This window comes from Manis pentadactyla, chromosome 18, assembly GCF_030020395.1.
Source record: "Manis pentadactyla isolate mManPen7 chromosome 18, mManPen7.hap1, whole genome shotgun sequence".
Classification (NCBI taxonomy): domain Eukaryota; kingdom Metazoa; phylum Chordata; class Mammalia; order Pholidota; family Manidae; genus Manis; species Manis pentadactyla.
Window position 1 is genome coordinate 26,023,023 of NC_080036.1, and position 20,236 is coordinate 26,043,258.

Below are 20,236 nucleotides of genomic sequence, written 5' to 3' on the forward strand. Positions count from 1 at the left end.
ACCTCTGGTCTTCCCCATTACAGAGGTAGAAAGAGATGTTTTCTGCATTCCAAGGTCGGGACTATAGTGGAAGGCTTGTCCCAGGGATAGAGATGGACTTACTGAGTGTTTATACTCTGCCAGGATCTGTGCTAAGTGAGTTAGAATGGATGGCTTCATTCAATCCTCCTAGCATGCTGGGTCTCTGGAAATCACTATTATGGAAAGCATTGCATAGATAGAGGAAGGGCGGGCAGTGGGGAGGGAGGGAGGGAAGGACGGAGGAGCAAAGCGACTTGGCGAGCTCAAAGGGCTGAAGAGTGAAAGATCCAAAGTGCACGCCTAAACTATTCTGATTCCAAAACCAGTGTTTTTTTGTCCCTCCAAGTCAGAGTTCTTATGCACATCCAAGCTGGGGGAAGACTCCCTCAGGGAAACGAGTGAAGGCATACACATTGGCGGGTTGGGTTGGCAGAATTTAAACAATGTGATAGAAATCCTAGAATTTGATTTCTATAATAACACCCATTAAAGCTGAAGAGAGATTTTTATTCAGAAATATCTAAATCTGCCGATGGCATACACCAAGGTGGGAGCCCGCCTCAGCCCAGGGAGCATTCATAAAAATGATGCGAGAAAACATCGTGGGCTCCTAATAGACAGACCAGAAGAAGCAACCGGTCCCGGGCCTTCCCTCCTCAGTCTTTCCCTTTGTAGCTTTTCTGGGCATAATGCCTGGCCTGCCTTCTGTAGAAATGACACGAATTCTTTAATGCCCGGGCAGCCGGGCTCCTGACACAAGGCATCTTGGACGAAGACAAGTCTGTGTTACTGAACATCTAGGTCCCAGATAATCTGTTCAACTATGGCTGCATTCATCACCATGATTTTCAAAATTCATTAGCCTTGATTGTTTAGAAATTTATTTCCTATTAACATCCGATTCCCTAAGACCATTGTCTATGGCAGGAAAAGGGGAAGGTGGACAGGGATAGAGGAGTGGTAGGAAGGCTGAGTGGAGATGAGGAGAAGGGAGGGAGAGAGAAGGCGGCATGGGTCAAGCCTGGTGACTTACTCAGGTCTTAGAATCCAGCCACACCAGAAATAAGTCCTAAACCTGGATTTTGTGATTATTAAGACAATATATTGCCTTTTTGCTTAAGATAGATTGGGTTAGGTTTTCTGTCACTTGTAATTGAGAGAATCTTGATATAACACTGGAAAATTCAACTTTAAAGTTAGTCTCTATTTCAAGGAATAAAATATCTATTTCTAGAAATGAACATAGGAAGAAAAACTCAGAGAGACCCCTGAGGCCCAGATAGAAACAGGTCACCCAGCAGGTATGGAACTGCATTACGCCTTGTCTCACCTACCACGTGCCCTTTTCTGCCTCCGTGCCCTGCATGACAGCACCCACATGGCAGGGCTTCGCCATAAAGCATCCCAAGGAGACAGTTTGCAAACACGTGGTTCGGAAACCAGCACTGGAACTGAAAGCTGACTTCGCCGAGATACCAGGCTTCCTCAGCCCAGTGCATTTAGCCAGAGGTCACATTAGACATCTACTTTCCATTAGTTTTAGCCACAAGTGCCAGGACGGAAGGAGGCAGCAAAATTCAGAGGAACTGGCTAATGCTCAGGAGAGGTAGGAACCAGCCCAGCACACTCAGGCAGAAGAGCGGGTGGAATTCATGCTAACCCCTCCAGCACACGCAGACAGGAGGCCCTGTCACAATCCTTCCAGACATATGGATTTCTCATAAGTCATTTGTCCCAAAAGAATTGCAGAAGCAAATGGACTTGGCCAGCTTTGAAGATAAGATTCAGAACAGAGAGTGCAGAATCCCATCACAAAGATGAGGGCAGCTTTCCTAAAGAGCAGTCCCAGGTGATCGCAGCCAGAACAACTATCTTTCCTTCTCTGTCATCTTCCCTCTGACCCCCAAAGCCCCTTCCCATGAAGACCTGAGCCCCACCTCATTCCGGGCAACTTCCATCATGCTGTTCTGGGGTCTTGTTCTGATCTATTTTCAGATCAACAGGGAACAAAATGCTAAGGGAACAACGAGTTCAAGGACAAAATACCATTTAATGGGCAGAGATCTTATCTCTGGATAAATCTCCAGGTGAGAACCCAAAGGACTGGCCCTGGGAACACACAACCAATCTCCCTGAACTTAGAAGGACCGGAGATGCCACATAATTAAGAGGCATCTCCCGCAGGAGAAAGTATCAGGTTCCCCCCAAAAGGCCAGTCTTAACTCTCTTGAATTGCAAGATTTGGGACAGCCACGGCAAGGAGGGAAACCACATTCTGCAATTTCAAGGCTGTTCAACGATGTTGCGTCTTCACTTCATCGAAGTCCCAGTGTGTTTTAGAATAGCCTGGCTCACGGACAGCTTCAGGGCAACCTCACCCACCCACAGCCTCGGTGCCAGCTGAAAATCACATGCAGAGAGGAGGGAAAAGAGCTCGTCCTAGGCTCTCCTGCGTGGCTTGGGCATGCAGAGACGGGCAGGTATGCGTTCTTGGGTTCCTTAGAAAACTGGGTTCATTCGGGTGGAGAGACCTTTCCTGGGTCCCCAGACAGTTGCTCTACAGGCTGTGCATCGATCAGGTCTCTAAGTCACTGTGACCAAGTGCCCTCACAGACTGGCGTCGAAAGCCTGGTCACTGTCCCTCCAGCTGCAACAAAATCCTTCCTAGAATGAAGACATACCGTGTCTGCATGAGTGGCAGGGGGTGCCTTACACAGCCAGTGCAGGAAGGACCATCCTCTCAGCTGGCAGGACAAGCTGGCATTCCTAACCCTCCCCCCTGTCCCCAGCTGGGACTCCACGAGCACATGGACGCAGCTAGAGAAGCTAGAGAACTGCTGTTGAGATGGATGAATATTTTAGAGCAAAGGTAATTTGCTTGCTGCTCTGTTTTTGACAGGGAGGGGACTCAGATGGAAAGGCAGAGAAGAGGCTCCTACAGGGGAAGAGGGATGATGCTTTGCTCCTTCCCCCCGAGTCTCAGAGTGATGGAGAAAAACTAGACAAGAGGCCATACGCAGTGAAGGATCAGGATGCGAACAGGTCATCAGAATCCAGTGGCAAGAAGACCACAGTGAGGGACAGTCCAGTGCCTGGAGTATAGTCCTAACTGACACTGACACTGTATGAAGAAAGTCCTTGGTAAATGATGGAGCAATAATTACTTTCTATGCATATGACACATATTGTGAAACTAAAAGAGACATTTTCTTGATGTGCATTGAGACCTCTGGATAAACAGCATCACAGATGGAAAGATCCTCCTTTACATAAAAGGAAAACAAGTGGTTATTGACATCCCAGAATAATCCTCTGCCTTGCCATAGCGATAGGGTTACCCAGCGATATTGGTGTGAAGTATAACCATAGTAAGATATGGCCCAGAGGTCCCCCACTTCTTGCTAATAGCAGTCCCAAGACTGGGTGAGGTCAATCTGCAGGAAATTTAGGATTCTCTTCAAACCCAACTCTTCCCTCAGAGCCCTGTCAACAAACCTCTGTCCAGTCTCAGACCTCTGCATGCAGGCTCCCCAGCCCTGTTACCCACACACAGACCCATGCACCATCCCTCCTCCCAACGTGCGTGAAAGCCCAACTGCTGACGCGCTGAAATCAAACTTGGCCTCTGCCTAGGATGGCTGCCACAGCAGGAAGACTTGCCGTCATGCTCCCGGAATTTTCCACACCTGCCTCCATTCCCAGTGACAAGGACACATGGAGAAGCAGCAGAAGTTGCTGTACCTTCATGCACAATCAGCAGAGACATGGACAGCCGCCCCGACACGTCCTGCTCCTGACCCGGCCATGCACATCAGCCCGTTTGCAGGACCTTGGGGTCACCCGGTGAGTCTGACCTCGCTCTCCTTTCTCCCACTTCCTGCCCCCTGCTGTCAAGGGACAGATGCAGAGACTAATTGATGAAGGCAGGATGTCAGACTTAGTTCAAACTGGCTTTAAATCCTGGCTCTGCAGTGCTGTAGTTTGTGTTTGCAGCACAGTGTTCTCAACCCTGAAGTGGGGACTATGATAACTTCTTCATGGGAACAGTATAGATGAAATAAATGAACTTATCCAAGGCCCCTGGCAAAATGCCTGACTGGTGGAAATGTCCAACCAATGTAAATTGTCATCCTCTGCCCAGCCCAGGACACCAGATGCAAAAGGAAGGGCTTTAAGATACCCTGAGTGGCCAGGGCGGGGCACAGACCGGGGGCCTCTCTACAAGATGCTCCCTCGGTGGATGAATCCACAGCCTCAGTCACTTTCTGACACTCTCAGTCATGACAATCAGCCATGAAACCTGACCATCAGGCCGACAAAGTATCCCTCCAGGGCCAGGGATTTTCCCTCCTTGATTTTTGTCATCCCAGCTTTGTGAGTACTTCTTGCTTTGGACTCAGAACTTCCAGATTTGACTTGTTTCAGAAAAATGTTAGCCAAGCCATGAAAGCCCCTCTTGGCTAATTGAAATAAACTAAATAAACTTAAATAAAGTCAGGCAACTGAACTGCTTTGACCTCCTTTTCTAAAACTACACGCACATCACCACCACCACCACCCCTACTACCAAACTCTTCTTTTTCTCTTTTCTGCTTTATTTTCCTTCTAAGGATCTATTATTCTTGAGCATACAATATATTCTACTTTATCTTTATTTTCTATCTCCTTTATTAAGGGCAGAGATTTTTGTCTGTTTTATTCAGTCATGTCCCTAGCACCAAGAATGACTCACAGAAAATGGATAGAGTGGCTGTATGCCTCCATTTACTAGGGAAGGTATCCGTTTATGCCTGGAGGTATCAAATTAATTAACAATAACCTCCCTTCCATTCTCAGAGGTGTCCAAGTTCAGACAAATATACAGTTGATTAATAATAAATATTTGTAGAATTGAATAAATTTGACCAATTTGATATTTTAATTAAGCCTCTCAACTCCTGAAACCAAGTTTTTTTTTTACCCTGATATGAATGAAATATATATGATGTTTTAGAAGCATAAGAAGAGATTGATTAATGTCTTATAATGGTCCTGCTTCCAAAATTCTCACAAGGCTAACAAACATGGTCATTCTGCTCAACTCTCACGATACATAGTTAACACTTAAAACGCCTAAAATTTAACATCCTGACTATTAACAGTGCCAAGAAGAGATACCTATAAAAATGTGGCCCTGAGAGAACCTGGAAGCTATGTTAATTTACTTCCCTAACCAAGTCAAAAGAAAGCAAATGAAATTGTAAAAGCATACCCCTGCACCTGTCCATAAGGCTGGGGCAGGATAATATCATGTTTTAGAATCCAGAGCCTTCGCACTTCAAAACTACAGCACAGCCAGCCAGTGTTTAGAACAGCATCTGGCTTGTGGCAAAATATCTTGAGTGACAAGCAGGACTCGTGTCTTCCTAGTCTGGGTGGGATTTTTAAAGTCAGATAGGTGAATTCTGTGGTCTTATTTTCCCAAGCAGACCATTCCCCAAACAGAAGGAAATAGCCCTTCGGCAAAAAGTGGAAGGAAGCCATCCCATTCAGTCTGATGATCAAGGCAAGACAGATGGAACTTCGGCTTCACAGTATGTCCCGTCTCCAAGCCAGAAATCACCATGGAAATGAACGTAGGGAGGGGAACAACTTCCCCTAAATACTCGGGGATGTGAATCGGTCACGGAGCACCATAATAAACATCCTGAGCGTCAGATTTCTCAGACCGAGCTCCAGCTGAGGTCAACAGGGAGACCTCTGGTCCGTCTGACCCTTTAGCCTACGTGCTATTCTTAGCTCCTTAAAGGGAGTACAGGCACCCGATGCGGACTCAGAAGTCAAGGTCACACTTCCCGAAATGCAAGAAAGCAGCCAAACCACAGTCCATGCAGAGCTTCCAGCCTCCACCACACACGCAGCCTTGGACAGAATCCTCGGCAGCCATCTGAACACTGTGATTCTCCCAGATGTGCACCCAGTTGTAGCAGATCATGGCCCCGCCACCCTCCACCATGCTTCCTCCCCACGAGGCATCCCAAGCACATCAGTAGCTTTGGCAGGACCCTTCCATGGAAGGTAAACGATGCCCCAGCGGTGGGAGGCAGGGAAAGAGGTGGGAAGCGGCCCCAGCCCATGGAAGTTCCTCTCCAAAGCCTGCAAGCTGACAGCCCGTGTGCGGACTGCCCGCCCGGCCTCCCCGGCCCCGGAAGGGAAATGCAGACTCACTGCGGAAGCTGCCGGTGCTGCTAGCCGCTGCCTCTGCCATGACACGCTGATCGCGCCCTTCTGGCATGGCCCTTCCTGACAGCGGATGGGGGAGACAGCGGGGTAGGGAAGAGAGAAGAAAGGATGAAGGCAGAGGAAGGAGGCACGGAGGGATGGAAGGTGGGAGAAGGGAAGTGGGTACATCTTTAACTGGACGGCGTGTCTCTCCTGGCCACGGCCTCCAAACACCTCTCGCACACCACTGGGGAGGGAGGCTGACCCCGTGAACCCATCCAGAGCCCTCACTCAGGAGTCCACCTAGAGGCACTACCCACGGCTCGGCAGGCACACCAACACGCTCTGCCAGGGAGCCACCGAGATCCAGCCAGCTTCCCTCCGAGGCTGGTTCCGCTCCCAACAAGATGGGCCTCCAACCAACTGCCACTCTGAAAGGAAGCGGACTTTAAGATTTGCACCCTCTTAGGCCAAAAACATAGCGCCTTCTCTCAAGCTTCTGAGGGAACATCTGCCCTCACTGTCTTCAGCAGAAAAACCCCTGAATTCACCACTCCTTGTAGGGTCTCCCTTCTGCAAGCGAAGGGGAGAAGCCTCGGAAGAAATCAGCATGGCTGAGACCTGGACCTCAGACTTCCAGCCTCCAGGCTGTGAGAAAATAACTATGTTGTTTAGACCACCCAGTCGGTGCTACTCTGCCACTGTAGCTCTAGCAAACGTATAGAGGGAGAAGGCCTCTGGCACGGGTGGAAATGAGCCAGTGCCGTTGTGGGAAGGGGGCCCTGGGGGGCTTCTTGTGGGAGGGGTCATGAAGGACACTGGTGGAGTGCTGGAGAGTCCTGGTGGCCAGGGCGAGAAATTCATACTTTTGAGAGAAGAGGATTCGCATGAGGTCCTTAAGCAAGCAGCTGGGAAGATGGGAGCATAGAAGGGTGCGGGTAGGCTGGCTCATGCATGGACCGTGTGGTGTTAGGCCAGGGAGGGGACTGGGCTTGCTCCTGCCGACACGCAGAGAACAAGTGGCCTTGGAGTGCTGTAAAGGGAGACGAAGCAGGATTAGGTGAGGAGTTAGGTATAGGTGAGGAAGAGACGGGTTCAAGAACGACTCCCCTTTGGGGAACCTCCCGGAGAGCGTCCGCAGATGTGAACGGGCTGCTGAGGAGCACCCGTCCGAGAAGCAGGAGGTGGCTGTGGTGAGTTTTGTCTCCAACAGGCCAAGTTTCAATCACCAGCCAACTCTCCAGGGGAGGCTAAGAGATTAAGCAGTCACAGAGAGACTCCACAGAGGTGGAAGTTTGAAATGTAAATTCAAACGGCTTCTGCCTAAAAGTGAAAAGGGGGTTATAACTACCTGAGTGTGTGAGGTTTCCAAAGTAGGTGCCTAAAATAGCAGCCACAGAAGTTTAAATGAGAGGAAGGAGAGAAACCAATGGATGCGGTGAAGAAGGGCTAAAGAGGGGAATACATTAGAGAGCCAGGCATTCTAAGGCAAGGACCGAATGTTAAGCAGTAGGGGGGGACGGAGGACTGGGAGAAAGAGTGGGGCCGTTATCAGTACAGATACTCAACAGATAGCTCAAAAAAGGACTTGGACATTTTAGAGGAAAGGCATACGAATTTTGCCAGGATGAGATAATTAGTGACCCCAAAAAATGCAGAGTCAATGAAGTGGTCAAAATTAAGACAGAAAATGAAAATGAACTATTTTAGTAGCCGGGGAGATAAATGGAAGTTGGAAGGGGCAGAAAGGTCAAATGAAGATTTTTTTCTTTAATGTACCAGAGATTGTGGCTTTTAGAGCAGAAAAGAGAGAGAAAGGCTTTGAGGTATCCAAACAGGACAAACTACAGGCACAGAGAGAGGTGGGCTAAAGACAGGGCAGGTGACAGATGGTGACTTTCTGTGACAGGGTTAACTCAGGATCTCAGAATGGCAAAAAAGCAAAACTCGGAGGTCATCTGCTGCAACCTCAGCTCAGAGCAGGTGTTGCTATGACATCTCTAACAGGCAGCTATCTGGACTTTCTGGGAAATCACTGGGGGTGGACAAACCCCTGTCTTACAGAGAGGTGCATCCCCTCTTCACACGGTAAGGGCAACCGTCCTGGGCACTGTACTTCTCCACCCTAGAGCTTTCTAATCCTGCCCCACCTGTGAGTACGGGTAGGTGCTACAGGGCCCACTCACCAGACCAAGATGATGGAAGGCAACCCCCTTCCATCTGAATGTCTGAATGTGATAAAACCCACCTTGGTGATTTCTGACTGTCCCAAACTGCAGTGGCCGGCAGCATCATTCCAGAGCAGTCATTCACCAAGAGGTACACCTGTCTTCCTGTTTATTTCACTTAGACATTTAGAGAATTCCTACCATATACCAGATAGGATGTCAGGCATGAGGATATGTTATTGGTGAAATAAGACATGGGTGCTGCCCTTTCGAACACCTCAAGCTATTATGAACAAATATGTGTCAACAGATGCTCTAAGAATACATTGCACGGTAAACACATATGAAATCACTTCCTGCAAAATCAGAGGTCCTAGGGCAGCAGTTCTCACGTCGTTCCCTGCTCCTGGTGTCTCTTCCTTACTCCCAGTTTTCCAGAATATGTGTTACATTTTTGAGACCCCACCTGGCCAAGATCACCTTGCTGTTGACTACCTCGGAGACCCCAAACTCCCTGAATTAAGTCCCCTTGCTTGCGATGGGGCCAGCCCTGAGTCACCCCGTTTGTCTCCTTTTCCTTGAACATCTCTGCCACAAAGCCCTACTAGTAAAAATATCCTTGAACTGGCTTATTGTAGGTTCACTCGCCTACCCCTAAACTCTATCCAAATCTCATGGAAACTGTGCTATACTCATACACTATTTAAAAATTCTATTCACAAACGACCTCCTTTAAAAACCATATTTATGAATCACAACAGTGAACCCAACTCTATCCTGCCTTAAATTTTTTTGTGCAAAGTGAGGAACACCGACTACTCTTTCTGAGCCTCAGTTTACTAGTAAGTACTTAGAAGTAATAACACTGGCTCTGGTAGACCTCAAAGTACTTTGATGACGATCAGAGAGAAGCCCTGGACCTGTGAGATGGGGGACCAGTGTTTCTGTCTTGATTCTACCAACAAACAGATGCATGAGCTTGAGAAACAGCCGAGAGCCTCCTCCCTCTCTGGGCACCCCCATCTGTCCCCATCTGTCACATAAATGGGTTTGACAAGATGGCCTCCAAGTTCACTCTAGCCAGGATTTCACAAGTTTGCTGGTGTAGATTGCTTACCCAAATTTCATGTGGGCTTTTATCAAGGACTCCCTCTGAACAAAAGAGGTTGATGTGTGTGGGAGAAGAGTCCAGTTGGGTAGAGCCATAATCGTGGAATGACTGTGTTCAAAGAATGCCGATCACTGGGATCAACAACTGATTGGGAGCAGGACTCTAGCAGCAAACCAAAGTCCTGAGCTCTTCAGAGAAAAGTTGCAGGCGGCGGCACAGAGCGAGAAGGGAGAGCTGTGTCTAGACTAAAAAAAAAACCTTGGCAGAATGGAACAAGGGATCAAATCTGCCAAGAACAAGGGATTTTTTAAACAAAAACAAAACAAACAAGACACTTAAGTGGAAGTGTGAGAAAAAGACCAGTAGAATATAATTTAGGATATTGGGACACTAGTCCCATCTATGTGAACTTGAGTAAATAAACCAAAGTTAGCCCCACTAATGCACGCTCCTGGCAGACCCCTTGATCTGTACATGATCTTTCAACAGAGATGCATTCAATAAACTCACGCCTATGCCTTATATTAGATCCCCTCAATCGTGAGAAGCAAAGTCAGAGCATGCCTAAAAGTGTCCAGTAGAATCCCTGAATTGGGATGGAATGTGCCAGACACAGGTACCACCGGTTTCCTTGCCTATACTCATGGCAGACATCACCAGTCGATCCCACATGTTTTTTCACTGACTCTAGATGCAGCCATCAAGGTCTTACCATCACTCCACTCCAAGCAACTACTATCACTCAATCAGAACTGGTACCTGAGATCTGCTCGCCATTCCTGGGGCATGCAATACTTGGTATCAAGGCAACTAGATTTACAAGCAGTAAAAGGAGTCACATTTTAGGTATAAAGGAAATTCAGTGACGTGGAAAGCACATGGAATTCTAACAATAAAGTGACTCCTTCCAACTATTTGGAAATGAAGAAATTACAGTTGGTCTCTTTAAGATCAGCATAAAATGGCTGAAAACATACATGTGTGTCCAAGGTTGCAAAAAAGCTTGTGGGCCATCCAGGCCACCAGGGCTTGCCTGTACTCTGATGGATGTAGATAAAAAAGAATATGTGTTTTAGAAGGGACACTGGCTGGTCCTAGAGACCTGGGAAGGGATAGTCATAGACTTGGACAGTGGCAATGCTCATCCTCTCTGGGCTTCAGTCAGGGGAGAGAGGATTTCGGCAGAAGACTAGAATATTTCTGAACATACTGGGAAGCGAGTGAGTCCCTGTTACCAGATGGATATGGACATATCAGTCCTTTTTAGAAGGAGGCCACTGACCATTGGCTCATCCAGCTCCATTGCTCTGATTTCTTCCTCTTTAAGCAGCATTCTCAGTATTATCAGGCTTCCCACACAGGCTGGCTTACTGGTCGTGAATGCTTTGATCATATGCCTTTGAGTAACTTGGTCCCCTATATGCATTAATAACTTGTCCTTCTGGTGCTCATTGCAGTCTCATGGCTATTTTAATTATTAGGAGACATCCTCTCAGGCTTCTTAACCGATAAGCAGACATTTAGCCTTTGGTGGGGGGATCAGATCAATTGTGGCTTCCCCATAGGTTACCTCATTGCCTCTTCCAGATGTACCTATCTGGAGTCCCCACATGCTGACTATGGGTGTCTGGCAAGTGGGGACCTATAAAGATCCATCTAAAAATGCTTAAGCCATTATTTTTTACCCATTACAAACATTTGACAAAGGATTCTATATTTTCAAATTAAGCACTTTTATTAAGCACTTATTCCATGAAAAAATCCCTGTGATAAGAATGGAGTGGGTTCCTTTGCCTTCAAGGGAATTTATGCTCTAGGGAGCTCCAGGACATGCATGTACACAAATGACTCAAGGGCATGAATAAACAAATAAATACAAAGATCCAGAACCTGGGATTGACCCACTGGGTAAGGAAATGATCGACATCAAGAACAAACTGGGCCACAAATTAAAGGTCCATCCTTGCTGGAGAAGCTGCAGAACATGATTCAATAGAGGAGAGGCAGCCAAGGTTATCAGGTGATGGGCAGCGTAGGAGAGATGGCATAATGACCACCTGCCAATAAACTTTGAGATGTTGGCGAATTTGACTCATTTTTTTCCAGAGCGTACATGATCATTTGCTGAGCCAACTATACTGGCGGTGTTAAAACTATAGTGGTGGTGATAAAATCCCTAACCCCCAAGCCAACAGTCCACAAAGCTCTTGCAGATCCATTATCTCCTGTCATGCACAATACAGAGCGTCATGTTGCATATAAGAGAAAGAAAGGAGGGAGGGCTGATCTTAATCCTGTCTCTGTCCCCAAGGCTCTAGGGCACAGGACACTGAAATCTTCCTTGGGTATCAAGGGGCAGCACACACTTAGGAGGCCTGGAAGATGGGCTCTAATTCTGAAGACCTGCCTACTGTAAAATTGATGATCTACAGTTATCAAAAGTTAGCCCCTGCTTGGAGCTACCAATCCCAGGATAAGAAAGTTCTTCCTTTGACCAACGAGAAGTGCTTTGTCCTTCTTCCTGGGCTTCCAACCGACCATTGTGGATGTCTAAATAAGTCCTAAAGGAGTTAGTGGCTTTGATTTTATTTCCCTGAGTTCTCTTAGTAAGCACTTCCCTTCAATTTTAGGATCCAGCACTAAAGACGACCATAGGAAATTTCTTGGCTTGTAATTTAAAATTATTTCAAATTTCTTATATATAATTCTTACCTTATTCACTTACATAGAATAATAATTACCATCTATTGAGTGCCTAATAGGTACCAGGCAATTTGCATACATTATCTTATTTAATCCGCACAAAAGATGAAATTGTTCTCTTTTTTCTTTTTTTTTTTTCCTATGAGGATCTAAGTCTTAGCAAATTTTTTTAAATTTCCTAAGGTAACATGGCTCCTAAACAGAAGTTCAGGATTCAAAGGGATATTTATCTACCTGACTCCAGAATTAGGGGGTGCTGTCCCCACTTTCAGGCTCACCCCCAACCCCACCTCAACTTTGTCTGGCGGGATTAGCTAAACCTAAAAAACAAACGAACAGAAACACTACTGGAATTAAAAACTTTGGTTAAAATTCTGAATTTCAGATGCTGTACTGACCTAGCCCTCTGCCGCCGCCGCCGCCTCCTCTTTCTGTTTAGATGAGGGCAGATCACAAAGTTTTGGGGTTTGAGGCTTGGGAGAGAAATATAATTCCCTACCAGGAAGTAGTGGAGGGAACACACTGTTCTTTTTACATGCAAATAACTTAATTACAGCTGGTAAAGAAGATATTTGTACAGAAATGTATGTACCTTTATATGTTATATATTCAGTTTGCCTCAAGAAAAAAAAAAAGGCCTTTTACACTTGAGGAACCTAATCAGGGTCTGTTATACAGGCCACAGAGGCAGGCAACAGAGTCGCTCACTCCCATCCCGCCCTCTCCCGGAGCAGAGAGGGGCGTGGCGTGAGCCAGCCCCGCCTTCAGGGGCCGCCTGTCTTCTCTCCTTTCTGGACCATGAGCTCCACTATAAACATGCCTCCTGTTGTCGGAATTTTCTGATGGGGCATCTCCCCATCTTTTTCTCAAGCACCTGTCCCCAGAGAGATAAGGCTGACTATGACAGCATCCATCCCGAGCTTGCACTGACAGAAGGAAACAACCAGATTTCAGAATTACAGGGAGATGAGACCAAGTTTAGGATACCACTAGAAACTGCTCTCAGAAAGAGGATATTATTTTGGGGAGGGAGATAGTTACATTCTATTGATACCCCGTAAGTCGAGATATATCCAATGAATAAAAGGCAATCAATCACCTATGAAAAGCACAAAGCCACTCGGTCCCACTGAGCATCTTCTTAGTGTTTTCCTCAGTATTATAATGTCCCTTCTATAATAAAAGCCATGTTTATCTCCACTAAGGATATAGGATGAGATAGACTTGCCTGGCAGCGGGTGGGATTCTGGCTAGACATAACTGAGAACCTCCCACTCTCAAGGGTGTTACAAATTAGAAAGAAAAAGATAAATCTCTCACTGTTAATAGCTTCCCTGGGCCACAGCTGGAAGGAATAAGGGGGAAGCCTGTGGGATCCCAGGAGATGCGGCGGAATGGAGGAAGCAACCATCTGTCTGGGCTGATTTTGATGATATTCTGCCTGGGGCCACAGGGGTGAAACAGATGACATTTAAGGCTCCTTCCAGCTTCATGTTTCTTTAAAATGGAATGATTTGGCATTTGTTCACCTGCTTCTAACACTCTAGGGACACAGACTGGACTAGGTGGCCTAAGAGATGCATTTGTAAAAAATCCATCCTGACCCTCAATGTCACTGTTACTCTTTTTCAAGGTGTGGATAAAATGAGAGTTCCTGTGCCCAGGATTCTCACCTGGCCCTGGTTGACTAGCTCACTGCACACCTGTAGGCAATACATGGCTGTTGACTCGATATAAAGAGCTCTGCCCAGTGCTCTGGGTGCAACACAGTGGCAGGGCTGCAAGGCTGCAGGAGAGCAGAGCAGAGGCTGGAGTGGTGGAGGTGCCAAGGACAGAGGCCCAGAGGATGACTGTGCAGGATGACTGTGCGGACAGAGGGGCCCAGAGGCGGGGACTGGCTTGCTGCCTGCAGACTCACTCTGAGTGAATGGGATTCTAGTGACTGACCTGCCACCTGGAAATAAAGTTGGGTATAACCTTTTCACCCCAAGAACGTTTTGCTGTCAATTTCTTTGGTCACATTGAATCCATAGCGAACTTGCCCGGGGCTGAAACCCATTGGCAAGACACAAGGTTGTGATCCAAAACTGCAAGAGACTTTGAGCAGCCAGGCTTTGGCCTTCACTTCACCTTTGCAGGCCCCCTGATTCGATGGCTTTTCTCCCATACACCACTGCTACCACCGTGGCACACAGCCTTGTTGCCTCTTGCCTGGATCACTGCGGCCTTTGGGCCGCAGTCTGTCCTGCATGCCACTGCCCAGAGCCACAGCCTCACACGGCCTCACGTACACTGAAGCAGATGACAAGCCTTCCGTGATTATTCACCGGCTACCCACGCCTTTCAACAGCTGCCACGGTGGTCCCGTCCTTCCTCTACAAGCAATTCCTTCCGTGCATCTTCCATGTGCCCTCAGTTTGGGTCTAAGGGGCACGCGGCTCTAGATCATTCTCCCTGTTTGCCCACCTCCAAACTACCTCCATGAAGGCACGTGCTTACCCCTCTGGCAGCAGTGCCCACCTAGGATTCAAGCCCTGACTGCCAACCAACCTCTCAAGACCCAGGTCATCCCTCTCAGGTGGACTTTTGAAATTGGTCACTCTTTTGTATGACTTGCTTCCCTCTGGCTTATGGTGGAGCTCCATGTTTTATATTCATCCTGTTTTATACTCCCTATGAAATTCTAATTTCCTTGGGAATACAGATTCATTGCATTCATCCTTACACACAGTCAGGGAATTGAACTGATCACGTCCCCAACACACGGACCTTCTCAATGGGTAAGGGATTTGGCACAAGGTGAAACCAACATGCACAAAGGTTAGCAAATAGACATAATGGATCACACATCCGAAGGCTGTATAAATGCTCCAAAACTGATGGTGGTGTTAAGGAATATCAAGGTCCTGAGCATATCACCAACCCTCTCTAAGGTCTGTCTATACAATAGAGGCTAATACCCCTGATGTCTTAGTTCTCAGAAGACCAGCATCCTTCCCAGGCAGAGCACAAAGAGGCTGGTGTGAAAGCACAAAGCCCCACAATCAGCATGTGCAAAATGAGCATTTCTCCTTCTGCAAGTTTGGGTATGAGGGTTTATATGATCAGAGGGTGAGCCTCTGAGAGGCAGGAGATCACATGGGGTTCAACAGCAGAGTCATTCATTGACTCCCCATTGCTGCTGTTCTTGCTGTCACCACTGTCACTGTTATGAGTGGCTGGAACGCACAAGATCTACCCAAGATCATAACTAGGGAGCCTGCTGAGGTGGCTCCAGTGCTCAGCCCTGCAGGGCATGGATGCCCCTCCACCACAGGGCTGCAAGAGCCCCGCTACTGGGAACAGGTAAGGGTGGCAGAATGCCATGGCTCCTTGTCCTTCCACTTCAACTAGAACAGCTGTGTGTCTGTGCATCTGTCCATCTATCTATCTACCTACCTACCTATTTTATAAGGGCAGCTTTGAAGAAAAGGTTATAATGCTGTAAAGAGAATTGCATTGGAAAACTATGCATCTAAACCAGTCTTATGAGCTGAGTTGACAGCACTGATCTAATCAATATCATCTAAGTAAGTGAGTGGCTGAACCAGACTCAGTTCTTTAAGTCCCGTCCAGGAAAAGAGCATTAAAGCCATCAACGTAGCTGAAGATGAAACTGCAGGGCACCCCTCAAACCAAGTTTCCAGGAGGTGACAGGCAACAGTGGTACTGGTGTGGCCAGCACCTGTGAGGAGGTGAGAAACCTCAAGACAGGAAGTGCCCACTTGACATAGGACACACTCAGGCCATGACAACAGACACATGTATCCCATGTCAACCCAAGCTTCCTGTTTCCAGTCCTACATTCTTGCCCCCATATGATTCACAGGTTGCCTAGCTCTCTTTAGCAAAATGGGAGGGTACTCCCCAGGATGGGCATTCCTAAGCCCCTGGGGAGAAAATACCCCCAAGTAACTTCTTCACCTCATTATTCGAGGCCCATGGTTTGCACCTCAGCCTCTGGGGCACCATGTCCTCTCCAAGACAGCTTCACACTAGATTGCTGAATGTTTGATGGCTGAACACACTGCACCCCACCCTCCATTCACTTCTTCACTTTGCAGAATGCCGGAGTTCCAGCTAAATGTCCTGGCACTACCACTGCTTTGGGATAAGTATAATATGGTGCAGGAAGGTTGGAGGTCGGGGGGTGCTGAGCTGGACAGAAGGATCCAGATAATTCCCATCATTGGAAAAACATCAAGAAAGTGTGTCCAGTAATTTTTCTGCTCCATGATGATGTTTGTCCAACTACCCTAAATATCTCAAAGAAGAAAAAGAGGGAAGAGCAGAAAACAAATTCAGTCACTAAACTAAACCCAGGTATCATGGGAAGAAGAGCCTCTCTCAGAACTGGAGGCTGCTCCCTTGCTTTATCAGGAGGGGAGGAGGGGTCTGGGATGTTGAGCGGCTGTGCTCTGGGGCAAATCGATGGTAGAGACCTCTTGAGACAACCTTGGCTTTATTCTTCCACCTTCAGCTCTGTCCCCCTCCTTCCTAAGGAAACCAAGCCTCCTGCTTACTTATCATTACACCCAGAACTTATTCCCACAGAAGGCAACACCTCACAGAAACCACAGGACCAGAATCCAAACTCCAGATTCCACAGATGAAAGTGAAGCTCTCACTGCTAAGATGGACACAGAGCTGGCATCAATACCGAGGTGTCCTAAATAGCAGTCCTGTCTCTCAACAGACTTGGATTCCAAGATGTCTGATATTTTGTAGAGATAAGTGTGCAAATCCTTAGGCTTTCATCAAGTAAACCAGGTTGCAATGCCTTTCATTAGCGTAAAATCTATCCTTTATTCCTTCCTCTATGTTCATGCCCTCCACACTTTGTGCAGCTTAAGAGCACAGCTACGACCTTATTAGGTCTTAGCATTTAAGTTGTTTTTCAAAAATGAAACAAGATGTGCATACTATGTTGAGCAGCTGTGCTCTGGGGCAAATAGATGGTAGAGACCACTTGAGACAACCTTGGCTTTATCCTTCCACCTTCGGCTCTGTCCCCCTCCCTCCTAAACACACCAAGCCTCCTGCTTACTTATCATTACACCCAGAACTTATTCCCACAGAAGGCAACACCTCACAGAAACCACAGGACCAGAATCTAAACTCCAGATTCCACTGCATAGCACCAAGTTCCATAGCAGACGTTCGGGCAATTGAAGCTCTGAGCGTGCCTGGATGTCTACTTTGTGTCTGCATCTCTTAGTGTACAGGGCCCTCTTTCCCAAAGCTGGGGAAAAGAACAGAGTTTAGGGAATGGGAATCTAAGGAGACGCCAAGCTTTCCTCTGGCCTCCTAACCTAGCCTGATGTGCTTGCTGTCTAAAGATGGCAGCCGATGACTGCATAGATCTGAAGGGCTCCTATCAGAGTTTGGAGTTACAAGTTGCTCACAAGTGGGGTGCCTCAGCAGCTTCTCATAGCCCACCTACCCAGAACACAGAGAACTGCGGAGGTTGGAGGCATATCAAGGGTTTCTCTGGGGCACTGGAGACCAAAGAGGGGACTATACCAGGGAGCGATGGCTCCCCTCACCCCTGCTTCAACCATATACGTCCCACTGCCCTTCAAAAACAATACAGTAAAATGCCATGTGGTATCCTGTGGTGAATTTGGGGTGCAAAAAAATAAAAGGATATTAGTAGAAAACCTGATAAAATCCAAAGCCTGTAATTTAATTAGCAATTTGCCCCAATATTATTTTTTTAGTTTTGACAAATGTACCATGGTCAACAGTAGGGAAAACTGGGTAAAGGGTAAATGGGAACATCCTATACTATCTTCACAACTTTTCCTTAAATCTAAAATTACTACAAAATAAAAATGTATTTATGAAAAATAAGAAATGGGAAAATCAAGTTCCACAGGAATGGAATACAAACCTTCCCCCATTGTTCTCCTCCAGATAAATAGGGATATGGATGACAAATTATTAGGGTATTCCAAAAATAGCAAGGGAACAATCAGGACCAGTAAGTGGGCTCTGGGCTCCGGGCAGCTGCATGACACGGCCACCTTCTGCAAGCCAGACTGCTTTTCCTGCCATAGTGCTTAGTCTACTATGCTTTCTACACCAGACTTTCGTCTCCTGGCTGAAGCCACAGGATGAGTCTGGCTAAGCCCTCTCTAAACAGTCAGCATCCCTCAAGGACCAGTGTGCCCAGCTGTTCTTCCTTTCTTGGGCAGTTCAGCCAGGCCTCAGAGGAAGGAACTGAAGACTCTGTGGGTGGCTGGCAGCCATGGCCCGCACGGGGACAAAGGGAGTTCTGAGCGACCCGCCTTCCTTGCACTGTTCCAGGCCTCCACCTGGAGGGACACCTAGTGGAGTAACAATTCAAAGAGCTCTCCTGCCCGAATCCTACCCCAACGCTGATTGGTGGGGCCCCATACAGCTGCCCATCTTCCCCCTTCTGGTGGGCATCTGCCTGCCCGCAGAGGGCAGAAATGAGCAGCAAGCATCCCACCCTAGCAGGGCAAAGCTATGCCATGCCTGGGCTGGGAAGTCTAGTTCCAGGACTGAGTGTGAGGAAGCTCGGGGCTGCTGCACAGGGAGGCCGTCGTCTGAACTGCTCGGGTGTACATTATGATCTCCACCTGCCAGCCTTCTCTTGTCTCAGTGGCTCAGAACTCAGAATTGGAGCTGGGAAGAGGGATGCCAGTTACTGGGTGGGCCTCCCAAAACCCCAACAAAGAGCAAGGGCCATTGGCGGCACCCCGTGGTCCTAAAAGTCAGTTGCCATCGCTATCTCCCAAAGGCACTGGCTCTCCTCAACACTCTGCCGGTCACTTGACTTCCATCAAAGGGCCTCTCCCCACTTGAGGACTAATTAATCATCAGTCAACAAGACTTTGAGGAGCCCCAGGCTCTCAGGTCAGGTGACTCAGCAATCACCTGCTGGTCATAAAATGGGGAGGAGCCTTAGAGACCATGTGATCACGTCTCAGTCCTGGTTTAACCTCAGGTCCTGATTTAATCAGAGGGGTCCCTCCTCAGCTCTGAGTCCCTGGATCTCTGTCTTATTCTCTCAGGACTTACATGCAAGGACACCCATTTCCAGTAAGCCCTTGGGCTCTAGATATCTTTGGAATTCTCTTGAAAGCTCTCAGCCCTCCAAAATCAAAACCACATAAAAATACCCAACGTGAAACATCGGTCATACAATTTCAGGAAGTCTTAGAGTTCCTGAAGCCCACCCTAGGACCCTCTAGTGGCTGAGAACCTGGACTTTTAGTCAAGATCACAGCCCTGCTTCAAAGAGCCCTGAGCATCGTCAGCTAGAATTTGGAATATGTTCTGGAGACCTCCTCCACCACCATGGATTTAGATTAGAAGTTTCTCCAGTGTGTATATCGTCCCTGTTTTTTGCCTGGATGTGTTCTCTTTTCTATTACCTTAGACGCCCTTTGATTTAGAACCCTTCCCCTTCCCCCGCCAACCCACTGCAGGTGTTTCCTGGTGGGGATGCCCATTTTGCTTTCCAGGGGGATGAACCAAAGCACCAGGATGGCAGGTAAAGCCAAGCTCCCCCATGGCTTTCAAATGCAATGTGACACTCGGAACTTGCAAGCAGGATACAGGAGGGGCATCTCAGGATAACCAGCTCCATGAACACAGTGGGGTAGCCGTAGAAAGTAAGGATATCTTGTCCAAATTCCTGATAAATCACCAGCCATAGGATGATACACCATTGGAATAGAATCACGGAAAAAGAGCAATTTTTCTTCACCCATACTATGGCAGAGGCTTCCAGCTGCTCATTATGATCCAGTTTCTTCTCTTCTGCCTGGGGACACTCCATTTCTCAGCCTTCCTCACAAGCAGTGAAATCACGCACATGGCTGGGTTCTTAGCATGAGGGGAAGAGCCAGGCCCCCCTCCAGATCTGGCCCATTACCCACATGCACACTGCATGTCCATTTCCCCTTCCAGCTGGCCGGAATGAGGATGGATGGCTACAGTGACCATGGGCGCCACACAAAGA

At 47.6% G+C, this 20,236-nt stretch overlaps 1 protein-coding gene across 3 annotated transcripts in view; it reads right to left on the minus strand.

Annotated features, from left to right (window-relative positions):
* Positions 1-20,236, minus strand: part of NTRK3 (neurotrophic receptor tyrosine kinase 3) — a 350,817-nt gene that overhangs the window by 25,470 nt on the left and 305,111 nt on the right. Inside the window, exon 17 of one of the 3 annotated variants that reach the window (XM_036931897.2) lies at positions 6,229-6,303. The exons of the other annotated variants lie outside the window; for them this stretch is intronic. Within the exon in view, the coding sequence (XP_036787792.2) occupies positions 6,229-6,303 (75 nt within the window). The remainder of the gene's footprint in view (positions 1-6,228; positions 6,304-20,236) is intronic. 3 annotated transcript variants of the gene reach the window in all.